At 39.8% G+C, this 19,056-nt stretch overlaps 1 protein-coding gene across 2 annotated transcripts in view; it reads left to right on the forward strand.

The window, feature by feature from the left end:
- zgc:172282 (leucine-rich repeat and fibronectin type III domain-containing protein 1-like protein) overlaps positions 1-19,056 on the forward strand; it is an 80,978-nt gene that overhangs the window by 54,633 nt on the left and 7,289 nt on the right. Inside the window, exons 7-8 of one of the 2 annotated variants that reach the window (XR_006403973.1) lie at positions 2,300-2,949; positions 13,177-14,284. Coding sequence is in view for 1 of the 2 variants with exons in the window: in XM_044355385.1 (XP_044211320.1) it covers positions 2,300-2,949; positions 10,306-10,358 (703 nt within the window). In the remaining variant the exon portion in view is untranslated. Of the gene's footprint in view, positions 1-2,299; positions 2,950-10,305; positions 10,567-13,176; positions 14,285-19,056 lie in introns of those variants that run through there. The other variant, XM_044355385.1, reaches the window with a different exon arrangement.

The following is a 19,056-nucleotide window of genomic DNA, read 5'->3' on the forward strand; positions in this document are numbered from 1 at the left end:
TTTTTTTATTTATTTATTTTTTTTACTACCCCTTTTAAAATTGCTTTATGGGAAGTCCAGCTCTGCTCTCAAATTATGTTGTTACCATTCGGCAAGACAACAGGGCAGTTAAAGTTTCCTGGTTCGATTCTGAGTAAGAATTCAGAGCAGGGATCCTTTCACGCCAGACTTTCCCAACCACAAGGTCACGCACGTACAAACACACAGAAACACACACACAGAGCTATCTGCCAAGATATACTTCCTGGTGGAGGTTCAATGTCATCGATGAGCTTGGCACTGATACTGGGCCAGCCAGTACCCTGCTGCCCACTGATTCTCTCGCTCTTTCTCTTACACACACACACACACACATACACATGCTAGCTGGTCTGTCTCTATGCAGAGGTGGAAATATATTTATGGAAGAGGGATGGGCATAGGCAGGCTTACATAGAAATTGGCATAGAAAGACTTACAACACATAGAGGAAAAAGTGAATGACGCAGAAGGGAAATATAATTTAGATAAAATGTAGCCATGACATATGAGTTCTTCTAGTTATACTAATGACCAATATAGAAAGCAGAGACAGGGAGAGAGCACAACTAAGGTACGCATAGAAAAAAAAAGCATTGCTCCTGTTTACTTGGGTGATTGTCTTTCTGAATTTCCCCCAGGAAAGTTGTAGCAAGGAAAAAACTCGGTGACAATGAGAAGAATCAGGAATGTGTTTAATCAGAGAATGGTGACTTCTGCAGCTGTGGGGGATGGATCTTTGTGAATGTTTGTCAGATCACAGGCTTATGAATTCCAACTCTGTGGAGAAATAAGGACGATGAGGTGGCTGTTGTGCCGCAGGCAGCACCACATGGAACTATATAATGATAGTACATGTGTCATCGCTGGAGCTTTTATATAATAGCACACAACAGAATACAAGGAAGCAATACAAGCAGATGTAATCATAAGTAATTTTGGGGATGGATTTGTTGTAATGTCACTCTTGTCATATGTGTCTTGTCTTGATTGGCACAGTGTAGTGGTTATGGACAGAGTTGGACAGAGAGGGGTTTGTGTTGGCAGGTCTTCTGGCTCTCTGATTCAGCTCTATGTCTATGGTTAACCAACCTGGCTTCTATACAAACTGATGAGAGTGCAATGTCATTGAGAGGATATTTTGACACAATTTGCTGCCAACAATTGACAGTGAGATAATGGCAGGCAACATAATAACCATACCGTACTTTTATGAATGAGAGAGGGATGGTAAAAGAAGAGCAGCTCACACAGGTGAGCACAATATAGCAAATAAAATGTAAAATGTAATCTATTCTGTATGACCTATACCAGTAAAGTGCTGCGTTGATATAGTTGATCAAATGGTTAAAGGGTTAGTTTACCAAAAAAGAAAAAAAAGTCTCATTGATCTTTCATGGTATCTCAAAATGTGGATTATAACCTTTACAGACCCATTTAACTAACCATTATTCTTTCTAATTGACATTTGGTGTACATTGTGTGGTGTCTGTGCATTTGTGTGTATGTACTATATGTAAGGAAAAGTCCCACTTTTTGGGATATACACTTATTTGCTTTCTTGCAGAGAGATTGTTACAAGTCTTATGTCTGTGTGTTGGGTATGGAGCTATAGCCAGCTGGTGATTTGCATAACACAAAAACTAGAAGCAGGGAGACACAGCTAATGTGTATAGCAACTCTAAAGCTCCCTAATTAACACATTATATCTTGTTTGTTTAATCCACACACTAACAAAAAGTAAAAACGACAAGTTGTGGTTTTACTGGCACTTATGTGCCAAAACTATTTTGCAGTGCAGACTCCAGCACAGTATAATTTAATCTTTATGACATTGCCAGGCAACCAGGGGAGACACCATGATGTCACTTCGCCCAGCCACTGGTTGCCAAGATAGAGATCCAGCATACAGTAACTCCCTTTTAAACCACAGTTTGTCCTTTTTACATTGCTGTTTGTGTATGGATTAATAAATGGGATATGTCTTAATTAGTGGGCTTTAGAGGTGCTGGCAGGTGTATTGTTGAACTTTGGAGTGAGCCAAGGTAGCTGTTTCACCTGCCTAAATGCCACTCTTTATGCTACACTAAGCACATCAAATCCTGACATGAGAAAGGTCTTCCCATCTAACTCTTGGTGAAAAATATAAGAAAAATCTATGTCTGGTTTAAAACAGACAAAACATTTTTATCTTTTCCCTGCTCGATGTATATTAATTTGCTTAAAGTGAATACATTGACTGGCACTGATGTCTTCTTTTCCTTTGCTTTTGCTTTTGCAGGATGATTCCATCCAGCAGCAATGACTTCCTGGTCCGTGACCTCGCTGCTGGGCGTAACTACGATCTTTGTGTCCTGGCTGTGTTTGATGATGTCATCACATCACTGACTGCAACGCGTCCTCTGGGTTGTCTGTCATTCACCACAGACACGGAGTTCAGCCAGTGTCAGGCGCTACACAGCCATTTCCTGGGCGGCACTATGATTATCATCATTGGTGGGATTATTGTGGCATCTGTGCTGGTTTTCATTATCATCTTAATGATAAGATACAAGGTTTACAGCCACCAAGGGGCAGGCCACGGAAAAGCAGCCATTTCTGCAGCTGCGCCAAGACCGCAGAGCAATGGACAAGGAGGAGGTGGACAGGTCCAAGTTCTACCTCGTTCTGCCTCAAAAATGACTGACAGTCAGGATGACCAAGCACTGGGGCCATCCAGGGCCATGTCGCCTAGCAACACCCTGAGAGACACTGTGGCATTGGTTGAGGAGGAGAGCAGTGGACGGAGCATAATGACAAGGACTGACTCCTTGGCCAATGAGGAGTTGCGATCGCCCACCAAGGCCCGCTTCTCCTCAAGGGTCGCCATTGAGATGAAAAGCAGACCACCATCTGTCGCCAAAGAGCCCACCTCCCCCAAGGAACTGGCAGGTAGTAGAGAGACAGACAGAGAGGAGGAGGAGATAGTCATACTGTAGAGAAGGCAAGCCACTGAGCAAGGAAGAAGCATTTCAGAGAGTTGGAAAGAAACACAAAAAAGAAATAAGTTGACGGAGAAGGAGCAGAGAGACAAAATAAGAATAAAAAATACAGTCAAATAGATAGAGATGGGGGATGAGAGAAAGACAATGTGCAATTGAGGGTGTGAAATTGAGCGAGATAATAACGGAGAGCAGAACAGTGAGAAACTGAGTGAGTGTGAAAGAGAGAATGAATAAGAAAGATGCCATACTTGTGGACTGGAAGGATAGCAAGAGAAATAGAGGATGAGACACATGTTCAACTTAATGTCTGTGGGGTTGCAGTAGCATTTAAGTTGTAGTATACGCTCTACTCCATAATTGTTGTCAAATTAGATCATAGCTTCTCTCACTCTGTACATGAATCTTGAATTAACCTCCCAACAGTGTAGTTACACAATATTACATCCTCCAAGCTGTTCTTGCCAACTCCTAGGCTTAATCTCTGAACAACAGAGAATAGTACATGTTACTCAAAGGCTTTGAAGCCACCAGACAGTTTCAGAAACCACTCAGTTTTTGTTTTTTTTTTCATTTCCCAAGTGAGATGTGCATGATGCTGTGACCTCTTTGTAAACTGCACCTTTCAGGCATCTACCACTGCATAGTTAGTCTGTGTCAGCAGTAGAAGAAACCTATGTGGGTTGATGCTACAAGAGAAAGGGATTTCTTAATGCAGGTGGGATCACACATCACACCACAGCCAACATTATTCACTTAAGCGTTCCTTGTGCCTCCTCCATTGGAGTGCTACAAACTATTAGACTTTAAGCACTCTGCGAAGGCTTGTTTGCCATTAAGAATGACACAACCTTAGAGCTTAAGAGTGAACAAGGAAAGTTACCTCAGTAAAAAGAAGAGGCCTTTGAAGGTTGGCTGAAATTCAACATCAGATTGGAAGAAATCCAAGACACTCATTTACCCTTTATAAAAATTTCAAATATCTCATGTCTTGAGGAAGTTAAGAGGGATGTCATTTTTTTCAATCCTTAAAAACTGTCATTTTATTTCTCACATCTTAGTATCTTCCCTAGTAGAATAAACAATAGACAGATGCAGTAAAAGACCCTGTAACGTCTCTAGATAGCTTATAAAAGCAACAAGCTTTACTAATTAGTTTTGGCTATGAATGCTCTGATATGTATCTATTTTTTAAATATTCTAATCGTATGAATGTTTTCATATAAGAATGAATTTAAAAAGTAAAAGTGTCTCCACTTTAAGCTATTCAGGCAGATACACTCTCTGCGTAAAGTTAAACTTGTAAATGTATGACTGTTCATACAGCTGTATAGACTTACAGTTGAGAGTCTTCCCCCAAGGGTGCCCTCTATATAAATCCAAGCAACTTGCTTTAGGTTCAGCTGGAGTCTAATTGAACCCCTCCAGGAGTAACAAAGCAGAGTAACAGAGATAACTGAGACTGAATATCAGAATCAGAATCAGATCTATTGACAAGTAGGTTTGCACATACAAGGAATTTGCTTTGGTGTTGTTGTGGTGCGTAACGGTCAAAATATACGCAAAATTAGGTAATCAAAATAATATAAAAATGAAAGAATATACTCTATACTATAGATTAGAATATACTACACATAATGCAATAGGTAACTGATGCAATCATAACTGTCATTAATGTATACTGTACACTGTGGAATAAGAAACTGTAAGAACATAAGGCTCTGGTGGTGGAGGGAGAATTCAAAACCAAACCCAGTCAGCAACAGCTATGAGCAGAAAGTAAAGTTTATTTATACACCACTTTTTACAAAGTGCTTCACTATAAATTGAAATGCTTAATTACACAGACCAGATAAAGAGAAAAGAAAAAAGGGGTTTAAGGGGTTTTATGATGTGTTGTAAAAGGAAGGCACAAGAAGAATGTGGAGACTGTGAAGCCCACACTAAAAGAAGGCTAGATGACCTTGGACGGTGAAGCCAAGAATTGTGATAAAAACATGACGCTCTGACACCTAGAAATTAGAAATCCCACGTCTGTGCTGTTATCAAAAGCTAATTTCTGAAGATGTTCCAGTGAGTATAAATGACAGGCAAAAGTTGAGCACAGTCACAACCTAATTAGCTGCACTGAAATTGGTTAATTTCCAGCTTCAGATCTATTAGTACAACTTGAGCTTAAGGCTTCCATTCACTGTCTCTTGATCTCTTGGCTCTCTTGTCTCCTTGTGGATCAACCTCTGGCACCAGCCTGAATAAAGTATTTTTAGTTTCTACAGTAGTGACTACTGGCTAACTGGCAAGAAATAGCTGTCAGAAAGCTTGAATAGTCGGCATGGGGGTACTAACAAGAACCAGAGAGGAGAAGAGAAAAAGGGAGACACTTTTTCTTGCCTAGAACTCTAATAATTTCTTGTCATTGTGCATTCACAGTATAATTCAAAGGAGAGAAAATAGAATCACATTGAAAGCACAATGATGCATGATTATATTATGATCTTTTCTTTAACATGCAAGACACTGATGGAAAATTGCTTTTATGCACCCTAGTCATTACCAGCAAAGGCTGTTAGATAAAACCTGCTTTTTATGTAATCAGGGCCCAGTTCTCTTGATCCAGACTTTTGAAGTCACTTGCATGTGCTCAAAAAGATCGCCTAAAATGCTCAATAGTGCTATAATTATAGGAATCCATAAGAGCATGTGAATTTTCCAGTGTACTTCCCCTTTAACACTAATCCACTCAGGAAATTAGAACGAATAAATGGAGGCACCATTTCACGTGAGTGGATTAAACAGCTGAGTCGAAATACTTTATCAGCGGCTGCTATGTCGTTCAATTGGCCTCTGTGAATGGGTTGAAATGAGGAGTCATTGAGCCTAACATTGATAGCAGGGAGGAGACGAAAAATCTGTGCAGAGCGCTGCAGTTTCGCCAGCAAGTTCAGGGAAAGTTTTCACCTTCGTCAGCTCTGCTGGATCGATAGTGGCTCTGACACTTATAACACAATTAAATGTGCTGGACTTTGCTCACATCACAGTCTCTAATTATTGTATGAAAGTTGCCTCGGTCCAGACCTTTGAATCCGCCCACACCACCAAGTTGAGTTGACAATTTTGTCTGATATCAGGAAAGATTTTGGATTGTGTCAAGTGCTATACTAACTAAAAGAACACCCTGGATATTAATTGACAATAGACATCATACTGAAATATGTTGTTTTCTAGTTGTTTTTCTTACTTTTGAAGCTATATGAGGGGGAAGTCTGTGTAGATGTAGTTCAGCAAGTGTTCTGAGAGGTTGATGGCCAAATTGGAGTTACAAAGAACAGGAGCTTGGGGGGTGCTCATTAGAACTGTAACAGGCTAGAGAACAGGCTAGAATTTTGCAAACTGTGATAAGGAACTTCCTTGAATTTTACTTTGTTGCACTGAGGTGCATATGCACCAACCCAAACATCCCCCTATAGGCCTAATTAACAGTTCTAACCACAACCCAAACTGACTGAAGTGTGTCAGTCAAAGGAGCTTCCAAAGAGCTTCCCAGACTATAACAACAACAACACACTAACAAAAAGTAAAGACGACAAGTTGTGGTTTTACTGGGGGGAAACAGCTAATGTGTATAGCAACTCTCAGTCTCCCTAATTAACACATTATATCTTGTTTGTTTAATCCACACACAAACAAAAAGTAAAAACGACAAGTTGTGGTTTTACTTGAACTTATGTGCCAAAACTATTTTGCAGTGTAGACTCCAACACTATAATTTCATCTCTATGAGGTTGCCAGGCAACCAAGGGAGACTCCATGATGTCACTATGCCTGGCCATTGGTTGCCAAGATAGAGATCCAGCATACAGTAACTCCCTGTGAAACCACAATTTGTCCTTTTTACATCTCTGTTTGCGTGTGGATCAATAAATGGGATATGTATCAATTAGTGTCCTTTAGAGGGGCTGGCAGGAACTTCGGAGTGAACCAAGGTAGCTGTTTTACCTACGTCCAGTCTTTATGCACATCTAAGCACATCCACTCCTGGCTGTACATATGGTAAATGCCCAGACATGAGAGAGGTCTTCCCATCTAACTCTTGGCAAAAAATGTAAGAAAAATCTGTGCCTGGTTCAAAACAGACAAAACTCTTTTCTCTGCTCGATGTATATTAATTACTGTTACTGTTATTAAGTTATTGTAATACATTGACTGGCACTGATGTCCTTTGCCTTTGCTTTTGCAGGATGAGGTTGATGAGGTTGATTGCCAAATTGGACTTACAAAGAACAGGAGCTTAGGAGTGCTAATTGGGGCTGTAACAGGCTAGAATTTTGCAAACTGCGTTAAGGAACTTCCTTGAATTTTACTTTGTGTCATGGTGCAGGTGCCACCATATGCACCAACCCAAACATCCCCCCTCTAACCACAACCCAAACTGACTGAAGTGTGTCAGTCAAAGGCACCGTTTCGACCAAAAGTTCTAGACACTTTGTACGGAGAGGAACTAACCTCAGGAACTAAACTTGAAACTTTAAGTCCCTGTTGTCCTGTTTGTGTTTCCACCGCATCTGAGGAACTAGGTAGATCATGCAAATTAGACTCATGAGGAATTGAAAAAAATCAATGTTTGAAATACAGCATTCACACATGAGGAAAAAATAATGTCTCCACAGTAAATCATCTGTAGAGTGTTTGATGGTTATTTATTTGTGCTTTAGAACGCAACCTCTGTGAAACAACAGGAAAGCCTAAATTTACTTTTAACGGTAGCAAACACAATGTCCAATGTCCTCCCCTTGTGCTAAACTGGACCTAAATTGATACTAGAGTACTTCCTTGTTTTATGAATTAAGCGGTACTCAAGTTGGAGCAGCTGCACTGTGTGTGTTTGACCAGTCAGTAATGGTCATCCCTGCAAACTCCACCCCCAAAGTTCTTGTGCTTTTGGAAAGTACTATCCCCAAGCAGGAGCTTTTTGTTGGGTAAAACAATCTCCCTGGAACTTCATTTAGACCCTGGTTCCTGTGGTGGAAACACAGTTAGAGGAACTGAGTTCCTCAAAAGATTCTTAATCCCTGGGGAGAGTTCCTGCAGTTGAAATGTGGCTCAAAACAGACAAACAGAACAATTATTATAGTTTTTATTTTGACACCTTATCCGGGAAGAAAAAGTTACCGCTGGCCTTTGTGTTCTTTGTTTTCTCACTTTGATTCCAGGATCATTGGCACTTTGAGGGCAACCTACAATGAGGGATAACACTCATGTGTCTGTACAGAGGCTGTTGGGGTTTCTCAGGGTGTAGCTGTGTCTGTGATGTGTTTCACTGGTTGCTGCATTGCAGAGAAAGGAAACATTGATCTGATTAGAGAGAGAGCTGCAGTGAGTCAGAGCGCCTGAGGAACAGAGTATCTGACAGATACACAGAGAGACCCCATTAAAGGCCCACGGTTGTCAAAAATGTGACCCAACATGAAAAAATAAGCACATTGTGGGTGATAGTTTTCCTTTTGTTTGCTTGCTTTTCATAGATCTTTTTCACATCCATATAACAATTGGTGTACATAATTTTGAATAATTTATTCTTTAACCTTAAATATGTTGCTAAAAAGTACTCACTTGACTTTTCGTTTTCTTTTTGGGGTAAATTAGGTCCCCTTACAGTTACTTTATCAGAAGCTCAAGGCAAGTGATTGCATGTAGGGCTTGGGTTAGGGTTACTATCACAAGAGAAAGAAAAATGAAGAGAAGAAGAGAAGAAAAAAATCTAATTTCTTGAAAATGATTATTTGATTATCAATATAGTAATCAATTAATTTTCTGTCAATTAACTGACCAGCCAGTTAAAGCTACAGTATGCAAGTTCTGGAAATCAAGCTAGCGCTAGCATGAGTCTCAACAGCAAGTGCATTTCTATATTGATTGACAGCTGTGAGATACCACTCCTGACTTTTGTTTTCTCTGATTGGTTAGAAGGGTGAGGCTTGTGTAAAAACGTAGGAAGGGAAAATCTCTGTGCTGCTGACAGGCTGTTCAATGAGCCTGGGTAACAGAAGCCAGTGACAACACCTCTCCATGTTAAGATATGCTTTGGAGCATATTTCAGCAAAGAAAGATGGACATATTCTAACTTTCGATCTTACTTTATGACAGCGACAACTTCAATTGTTTCAGCCGTAATTGCAAGACTCTCAAGCAAATGACAAGCATAGATGTTTGATGGCGTTTAGAAATATTTTGCCTTAATTACTAATTACTAAATAAGTAAATAGACAAATACACAGCACATTGTGGAACAGTTTGGCCCTAACAATGTAACCTTGGAGCTTGAGATCTCATAGCTTGTGATATGTGTGCTGCATGACTATTCAACATTAGAAGGAGCTCTTTAACCTTAATACTAAATGGAGAATTTTCTATCAGGATTAGCAGTAATAATATGTTTGACACAAACATATTATGCTTATGTGAAGCAATGTACTATTAATTCATGAACAACCAACTAAATATTGAATGTGTGCATGGGTGTTTACGTCTATAAATCACAATCACAAAGTACCCATCCGGGAACAAAGAACAGGTCCCCACAAGGTAACCCATTCATCTTTAAGGGGTTAAAAGTCAAGCAAGGGTATGTCTGTGTGTGTGTATGTGTGTGTGTTTTTGTGCCTGTAAACTCAGGGTCAGTTAACAAATCCCTGCAGATCTGTGCATGCATTCGTGTGTTGTAATGTACAAGGTTTGACTGCCTTGAGCCAGTGTAAATGCCCCCACAAGGTTAGGCGAGACAGAAAAATAGTCGAGTTTAACACAAGAATGTGTGTGACTCTGTGTGAAGAGCAAGTGTTCTCCCCATGGCCCATCCATGACCCTGTAGCCTGTCTGTCCTCCGTGTATTTTAATCTATCATCACTCCTTTCAGTGTCATCTCTTATGCCTGGCCTCATTCTTCACCGTCGTCTGTCCCTCTGAATTCATCTCTTGGAATCTCCCTCTGTCTTCCCGCTCCTGCTGTATTTCTCAAGCTCTCTCTGTTGCTTTCGCTCGTCTGTCTTCTTTAACCGCTTTCTGACTATCCTGACATTTCTACTTCCTCTCTCTCCCCCATTTTTCTGGGCTGTTTTGCTGCATTTGTGTCAGTGTTTGTTCTCTGTTTCTTATTGTTTTGTTTTTTTCTCCATGTCTCTCTCTCTCTCTTTCTCTCTCTCTCTCTCTTTCTCTCTCTCTCTCTCCCTCCCTCTTTCTCTGACTGTTTCTGGCTTTGTATTCTGCTTTCTTTCTCCATTTCTCTTCTCTGTCTCTCTGACGCCTCCAGCAGCAGACGACAGGCGGCCTCGTAGTGTCGAATGGAGAGACTTTATGATCTGAGGGTCTCTTGGCCTCACAAAGAGAATGCGCCAACACTACACAAAAAGAGTAATGAGTGGCACTTAAAACTTTAGCAATCCCTGGATTTCCTCCTATAGTATAGTCCTTCTATAGTTTCTCCCTTCTCTTACCCTATATCACTGCTCCTCACCCGTGCCTGTCTGTACTGTAGCCTCCCTCCTGAGTTTTACTTGCATGCTGATTTTTTTACCCTCTTGGGGGTTTCTTGTTTTCACGTCGGGTCAGTTGACACAAATAACACACACATACACAAACACAAAAGCCAATAAAACATATCATGTCACATACTTCTAGTTGTATCTAGTGATGAAAATGTTTTCTTTACGTGCTCACACTTTGAGGCATACGTCCTTGAGATTCCTACCTCCACCCATGTATGATGGAATTAAATGAAATTTGATTAATGGTGCTCACAGCATAGAAAATTTACATACAAAATTTTCAGCAGCAACATTCCTCTCTATAGCTGCACTGATTAGTCAGTCAACAGAAAATTAATCAACATTTCCAGCTTCTCAAATGTGAGGATTTGATGTTCTGGATATATTTTGGTTTCGGACTGCTGGCCAGATGAAACAAGCACTTTGAATACGTCGCCTCTGACAAAATTACAATTAGTTATAATCCGCTGATTGATTGATGATGAAAGTAATTGTTAGCTGCAGCCTTATTTCTCTCCAGAAACAAGGTCCCTGCCTCTCATGTTTTCATCAGAATTACTTTCTGCTGAAGAAAACTGTTGACAGGGTGTTTTGTGGAATATCCAGAGTTACTGGGACAATCAACAGCTCTTTTGTTAAAAGAGCTGTTGATTGTTGCTGTTGAGATGACGATGGTTTAAAATGTAATTTCTCTCTGCTGTAAGTAACACACTTTCATAATACTAGAGTGGAGAGCAGGGAGCCCAGCGACAGTGACAAGTCAAACCAAAACTAAACTACAGCAAAATGGATTGTTTTTTGGGGTTTTTTTTTTATGAAATTTAGGTGAACTAATTCTTTAATGCTTTTCTTTTTCATTTATAGTCTCTTTTGTTTGTTATTTAAAGGCCCCTTTTATCTTCTCCTCTTTCATGTCCATCCTCTTTCTTTCACCATTGCTGATCTCTGTATTATTTCTGATTTTCTTTTTCATTTGTCCTGTCTTTTATCTGCTTCTCCTTTCCAATCTTAGCTGCCTTTTTTCCATCCATTGTTTCCATTTTCATAACTTCACAATTGTTTTCCCTTTTCTTTTTTCCTTGATTCTCTTAATTGTATTCCTTTTCAATACATTCTGTCTCTTATCATCTTGTGCTCTTTCCTTTTTACCCCCTACCCTCTCTCCATATCTTTTCTGCTGGCACATCCTTTTCCTCTAATGCTCCATTTGCATATACCATTTCTTTTAAATCCTGTATTACCTCTCCTTTCCCTGTCTGTTTTCAATTTATGACGCCTTTTTTTTTTTTTTTTTACTTCTTGTCCTTTCTATCCATCTCCTCGCCACTCACACTGGCTTATCGTCTCCACGTACTGCCTTCTCCTCTCTGTATCACCCCATCTCCTTCATCCATCTGCATGGTAAGAGTGATTGAGGAGAAGATGGGTGAGGAGTGGAGGATGATGGAGGAGAAGACAGTGGAGAGGTGCAGTGGTTGTGATGGATGAAGACAGGCTGAGGCATTAAGAAGACTCTGCTTCATTCTTAAACTGACACAATAAGCACTGGTTGTACATAAATGCTGTTAAGAAATATTCCTCCTGACAAGTACAGTTAAGAATGCTCTCCTTACAAACATACACATTACAAATAACAGCTGTGGCAATATACTGCCAGAGAAAGTACAGCTTCATCATTCCCCAAGATATTGCACTTCTTTGCATTTCCTTGTCAGTAGACCTTGCCTATGCAGGCTTCTGTTGTATCTCTCAACTATACAGCAGTTACTCTCTCAAACATCTTTGACAATAGAAGATAACCTGATAGAAGTTAAAAAGTTTGAAAATTGTATTGAATTCGATGTTTGAAAAGCTTTTGCAATGTAATAAGTTAATAGATAATAGACCAGGTCTTACATGAGAACATTTTTGCAAATTGGACAATTTTATCAGCTAGAATCTCTATACAACTTTACACTTTCAATGAAAAAATATGATATAATGTGACTAAACAAGTCTAAACATACTCAGTTGCGGACTTTGTCCTTTTTACTTGTATGGCTTCAAAATGAGACTGATGTTACCTCAAAATCAGGGGAAAAAAATGACATTTGAACCTTTCGTACAGTTTCATATTGTCTTGTTTTGTTCTGTTTTCCCTTCGGAGGTAAAATACTCACAAAACTTAAAAAAAGAAATTCAAAAGTTTTCTGAATATTAGCTTTTCTTAAGTCAAACCAGAAGTTCTGAAAACAGAAATGCAAATCGGGCCTGTGGCTATTGTAGGATCAAGTCTAGTGCAATTTGGGACAGAACTCAACTGAAGTTAAAACCACTTACAGGTATTAACGACACAGTCTTAAGGTGTTCATATTGCAGTTCTATTTTATTACTATACTAATGTGTCTATTCCAAATCTCACACATGCTAAATTGTGTCTACTATACATCTGCTGCTTTGTTCAAGTCCCTTGGTTTTGCACCCTTTTGTCAAAAGTTTTTCTAGTCCAGATTCTTTTTTTCCCTTTTTTTAACCCCATTACTTTAAAAGAATCCCCTTTAGAGCACTAATGATGCCCTTCTCCTCATTGTCCTTTTAGCCTGACATTTTAATGTTCTACTTTCAAACCATGGTGTTCTTGTTTTCCTGTTTTCCAGAAGCCTGATGTTGTTGTTCTACGTGGCAGATGTGGAGAGTGGACATCACCACCAGGGAGAGCCAGTGAAAACCCTGAAGAAAAAAAAAGGCCCTGACTTCTCTCCCCATATCGCCTGTTTACTCTCCCTATTACTTTGTTTCCATCAGGTTATACACTTGTACTGTCTGATTTACTTTTAACTGCTTAACCTGGTTCTCATGTCTGGATTGGACGACCGTGTCAAGGCCTGATGGCTGTTTGGCTTTTGATTGGCCAGTTCCTGCAGGATCCAGCTGTTGGTGTGATCACCTTGGTCAGTTTTAATGGAATACCCATTAAATGCTGAATTTTCCACTTTAAAACATCAGTACAAGTGTGGAAGTCAATACAATGGGCTACTGGATAATTTAAAAAACAACACTGATATGTCTTGACATAGAAAATGGACAGAATATATGAATGAGCCTCTCACCATCTGGAGCCACATCAACATGCATGGACAGATACTGAGCGGATGATAAAAACAGACAGACAGACAATAAATGGCTAAACAGTAAAAGTTGGATGCATAGATAATCACACTTAATCTGCATCTGGATATAATATTGTAGACTGCACAAACAGAAAAGGAATAGAAATCACAAATAAAGGAGTCTGAGTGAGTCCAGTTTTGGATATGAACAAACTGTATGGTAACTGCTCAAACAATAACAGCTCAGTGCTTGTGCAACTAGACATAAGGGACTCAATATGGCTGGTGCCAAGTGGCTCCACGCTATTAATCCTTGGGGAATAATGCAATTCCACTAAACTGAACTGAGCTAGTCTGAGCTGGAACTCAACCTTAACTGGACCCAGTCGGAAGTTTGCCTCTGGAAAGCACATATGTAAGGAAACCTGAACTGAACTGTTTTGACTCGGACAGAACTAAATAAACCTGGTCCTAGTGGAGCCTGGACTGGAATTGGAAAATGGAGTTGGATTAGTAATCTGACACAGACTAAACTGGACTAGACTAGACAGGACTAACCTGTTTATTCAACTGCCCTGGCGCAATATCCACTGCTTTCCAGACCTTGAGGACCTTTACCACCCTTTCTCACATCTCTCCAGGCCCACTTAAACAGGTGAGTAAGCTGCTGATTAGCCTATTAACCTAACCAAATAAGCAGCCAAATGAGAAGGTATGTCACCCAAAGACTGGGGCTCATTAATTAGGATGACATATGGTAACCCACCGGCAGTCACCTTGGCTGTCCACCAATTTTGGGTCCTGCCCTATAGTTAAAGACACACTTACATTTTGCAGTGTCTTCTCCTGCCACGAGTGGTCTGTAACCTAATGAGGGCACCACTTTAACGAGTGCCACCTAATTGCTGTCAGCTAGACAATTAGAGAGCCACCCTGGCTAAAACAATCTGCTTCGTTACTCTCCACTGACAGTATCACAACAGGCGACAGGAAATGCATCCCCCCTCTTGTTTGGCTCTCTTTTCTCATGCTCTTTTAGCATTTGAGTCACCCCTTATCACACAGTCCTCTCTCCTTCTTTATCTCTCTACCTCTCTCTGGCCGTCAGATGTCTCTTGTTTTTTCCCTGCCCGAGGCAGTGATCGAATACTGGTGGAGAATATAATATGCTGGGTGAGGATATGGTTATGAGCTAACACCACAGCCTCAGGGATGGATTTTGGCTGTACAAGGGGGGGGGGTCAGCAATATCCCTTTAGTCATGGACAGAGGCTGATGTCTGATGTCACAGAATTGAACTCATGGAGCCCCAAGATTGGAGAGATTTTCGTTGTCAAAATGAAATTAAACATTTATTGTAGATGATTAATAGTGTGGCCTGTTAAGTAGTCAAATTTTTAAAATCTGGCCTCTGCTGGACTTCACTGGAAAAATTGTTTCAATAATTTCTCTTCAGACCTATAGTATCAGTCAAAAGTTTGCACACACCTTCCCATTCTCTCGAATAAGAAAGTGTGTCCATGCTTAGACACACTGGTACTGTATTTTAAATCATAGAACTACAGTACTAAACTTTTGAATACAAATGTACATGTAATAATCTTTAAAAATAATTACCATGAAACACAATAATCATGAATAACTCATCATTTATGGAATATATGTTTCTTACTTGTCAACAACCAATCATGTACTGTTTGTTGACAAGAATGCAGTTGTTTCTGTGTAACACACAGACATTCATTCATTGTTCATTCAATTATATTCATTGTTTGTTCATAAGTAGTGTTGAATCATAAACTTAATCGATTTTCTATTCACATTTTGAATTTACTTGACAATATTTCAAAAAAAGTAAACTTTTGGCCCAAGAGGATGAGTTTAATCTAACACCCAGAGATACACACCCACACACAAACTGCGCAAGGATGTTTCTGAATGAGAAAGCACCAAGAGACGGAAAAAGGAAAAGAGGAGAGAACAGAGACAGGAAGACAGGTTGGTGAGAGAAGAGAAGACAAAGGTTTTTCCTTAAATTAGCTTATGGAACTATACTTACTGCCTGAAAATGGGTCAAAAGTCTGGTTTGTTTGGTTGCCACATTACTTCATATCCCTTTTCAATATAATTTAAAAGGTCAAATGTTGTTTGTTTAGTGTATACATGCTGTAACTCTGTAACATTCAAAGAACTAAAATGGTGAGACATAACAGCTATTCCTGCTGTGTTTTGACTAGAGAGCGAACCAAAGTCATTATTTTCTGCTGTAAGTGATGGTTACAAGATGACTACACAGTGTTGCAGGGACCACTGGTAATGACAGCCATCTCTGATTTTCATTTACATTTGAATAACAACACCAGCAACACCAAGCAAAACCAAGCGACACCAGAGTGGTTATTAAGGGCACCTTTGTCATAGTTATCTTCTTTTATACACCTATGACTGTGAAGCTATATGTGTGTGTGTGTGTGTGTGTATGTGTGTGTGTGTGTGTGTGTGCATGAGTATGTGTGTGTTTCGTCTCAGGACAGCATGAACAGTATGAGTATGATTGCAGATGTCAGACTCAAGAAGCTGTTTACACAAGCAAACATTTTCTCTCTGCACCATAGCTGGTATATGATTGTTTGAGCCATCTTTTCCATTTCTTTCATGTACACACACACACACACACACACACACACACACACATACCAAAAAGAGAAAGAGACAACATAAAACAAATACACAAACTAAAAGCATGGCATAAAAATAGATTCCACATGAAAAAAATAGGTCTGTAAAGTGCATAGAGTCATTAAGTGCCCTCAGTCGTGTTCAGAAATTAAAGGTAAATACAGTAAATCTTCTGCTTGCATCCAATTCTTTATTTTATTTTATTTTATTTTAAAATTGCAGTTTTTGTTTTCATTCACATAAAAGTTTAGATGGATCCTATACTGTTTTCATAATTTCTCGATTAAGTGAGAAGCTCATAGGCTGGTGGGTAGGTATGGTGAAATAAAGAGATTTTACCCAGCAGCCATTCACTGTATCAGGAGGCAATGGGAGAAAAGGTAGAAAGGACATTTGATTAGTGTGATCTCCTTTGTTACAATCAATATGGCTTTCATTCCAAGGACAAATTCAACTTTTTATAGAGTTTTAAATGTCGAACCCATCTGGCTCTCTAAAACTTATAAAAATGCTTCCTCTATATCTAATTAGTTTTATGTCTTGTGTTCTATAGTAATCATTATTTCCATCATATATATGGCTGTTTGTGTAACAGCCTCCCTAGATAACAGCTCAATATTGGCCTGATTTTTCCATGTGGTGTTTCATGACAGGATCGCTCACGACAGAAACTAGCAAGTCAGACTGATTTACACCTTTGTTCGTCTCATATGATAGATACATGCAGAACTGTGACTTCAAAAATTTCTGTGAAGCTATATTCATCTTTTTTTAACACATTTAAGTCATATGTGGCTACATTGGAAGGTCTTCAAGTTTGCATCAAGATACATCAAGGAGAAAAAAAGTTTGTGCTGTCCTCCCCAGAAATAAATCCAGGCTTTATTTCCTATCTTTCTGTCAGTTGTAAAAATGAATGAAGCTGGCTAGATGCCCTGCAGACACTTTGATGATGATGATGATGATGATACATGTTATTCCCTCTTCCCTGACACTGTTGATTGCTCATTCCTCCTCCCGTCCATTTTTATCCTCCCTACCTGAAGTCAAGTGCAGCGGTCACCAAGGCACATTAAGAGCTTATTATTCTGTATAATTTATGTTGATCATGTGTGATTTGCCAGTAGTGGAGAGTGTTGATGTGTAGCAATTCAATTTTCAAGAACTTTTTCAACCTTCCTTTCTTCCCACACTCTGGGAGGGAACCACTAAAAATATGTTCACCAAATTTGCTTTGTATTCTGCCACAAAGAGATTTCTTGTGAAAAGTGAAATTTTGCTGTCTTTTAGCCTCACAGATCCACAAGAAATGATCTGGTAATCATTTAACTGATGATGAGAACTAGAAACATGTTTTATGTGACACCGTGTCTCTTGTAAACTGTAGCACAGTCTGGTTATACTTTATGTGACAGCCTCCATCTGTAGACATTTTGCAGCAGCATTTACAACTCCATCCTAGCAACCGTTTATTTCATAAGCTAATGGGAAACACATGGACTCCCGCTGTTATTACAGCCTTAATGTAAAGGAGATGCAGTGTGTGCTCCCTGTATCTGGGCTCATGGGCTATGACTTCAATTTGAGCAGCATGTCACATCTGGTGGCTGATGTGGCAGTGATGTCGGTAGATGTGGCCATGCATACATTACTGCATTTGTATAATACTGCCTCACACACATACACACACACACACTTACATTTACATATCTAAAAATGACCCTGGGTTCTCCGACACATCACCGCCAGATCCTGCAGTGATTACACACTCCTTTCCAGCTGTGTGTGTGAGAGAGATTGAGAAGAGAAAAAAAAAGAAGGGGGAACACATATAGGGCCCGAATGCATAGGGAAAGTACAAATGTGTGTGTGTGTATGTGCGCACCCAGTGTCGTCTGACCGGTGGTGATGTAAGATGAGTGTCCTACAAGAGCATGACAAGGTGAACAATGCCTGCAGTAAGGAGAGGAAGAGGAAGATGGAAAAAGGAGGGAGGGAAAGATAAAAGTAGGAGGGATGCGCAGAGGGAAGAGAGGAGGGAGAAGAAGAGAAAACAGAGGGAGAAGGAGGTATTGATGGAACACTGACAGGTTCAGATGTAAATGTACTGGGAGGTGGGAAAGAAAGTGAGAATATAGGGAAGAATAGTTAAAAATAGATCATATAAGGGAGCGAGAGAAACATAGGAGGAGTGAGGCTCAGTAAGATAATTCATAAATTTGCATACATGCACTTGTTCAGTGTAGGTTGATATGGCCTGCTATGTGCTGTACGGATGCTCCAGAGATGATCTTATCATACCAATATGGCTTCTTGAATTGAACTGTTAGGGAGAAAAGCGAAATGGGGGAAAGAGGCTGTACAAGATAAGCAGCTTTATATATAAGAGGAAATAGAGGAGAAAGGGAAAAAACAAGGATTAAAAAAAGGAAGAGGAGGAGGAGAGCGAGGAGAGGAGACATGAAGACGACAAGCAAAAGTAAAGAGAGGAGGAGGAGAAACAGAAGAAAAGAGATGAGAAAAGGAATAGAGGGGAAAACAGAAGGAGAACAGCGAGTGGGATGTGTGGAGGATTACTCTGTGTGTATTGAGCTCCAGTTGTATTGTGCTGTAAGGTGTCTTTGGTCCCTCAGAAAGAAAACATGGCAGTGTGAATAATAGATGATACAACAGGGTATACACACAAACACATACACACAAAGCGTGTTTATTTTTTGCGCGTGTTTATTGTGTGACTCCTATCCCCCT

Source organism: Thunnus albacares, chromosome 6 (genome assembly GCF_914725855.1).
Source record: "Thunnus albacares chromosome 6, fThuAlb1.1, whole genome shotgun sequence".
NCBI classification, from domain to species: Eukaryota; Metazoa; Chordata; class Actinopteri; order Scombriformes; family Scombridae; genus Thunnus; species Thunnus albacares.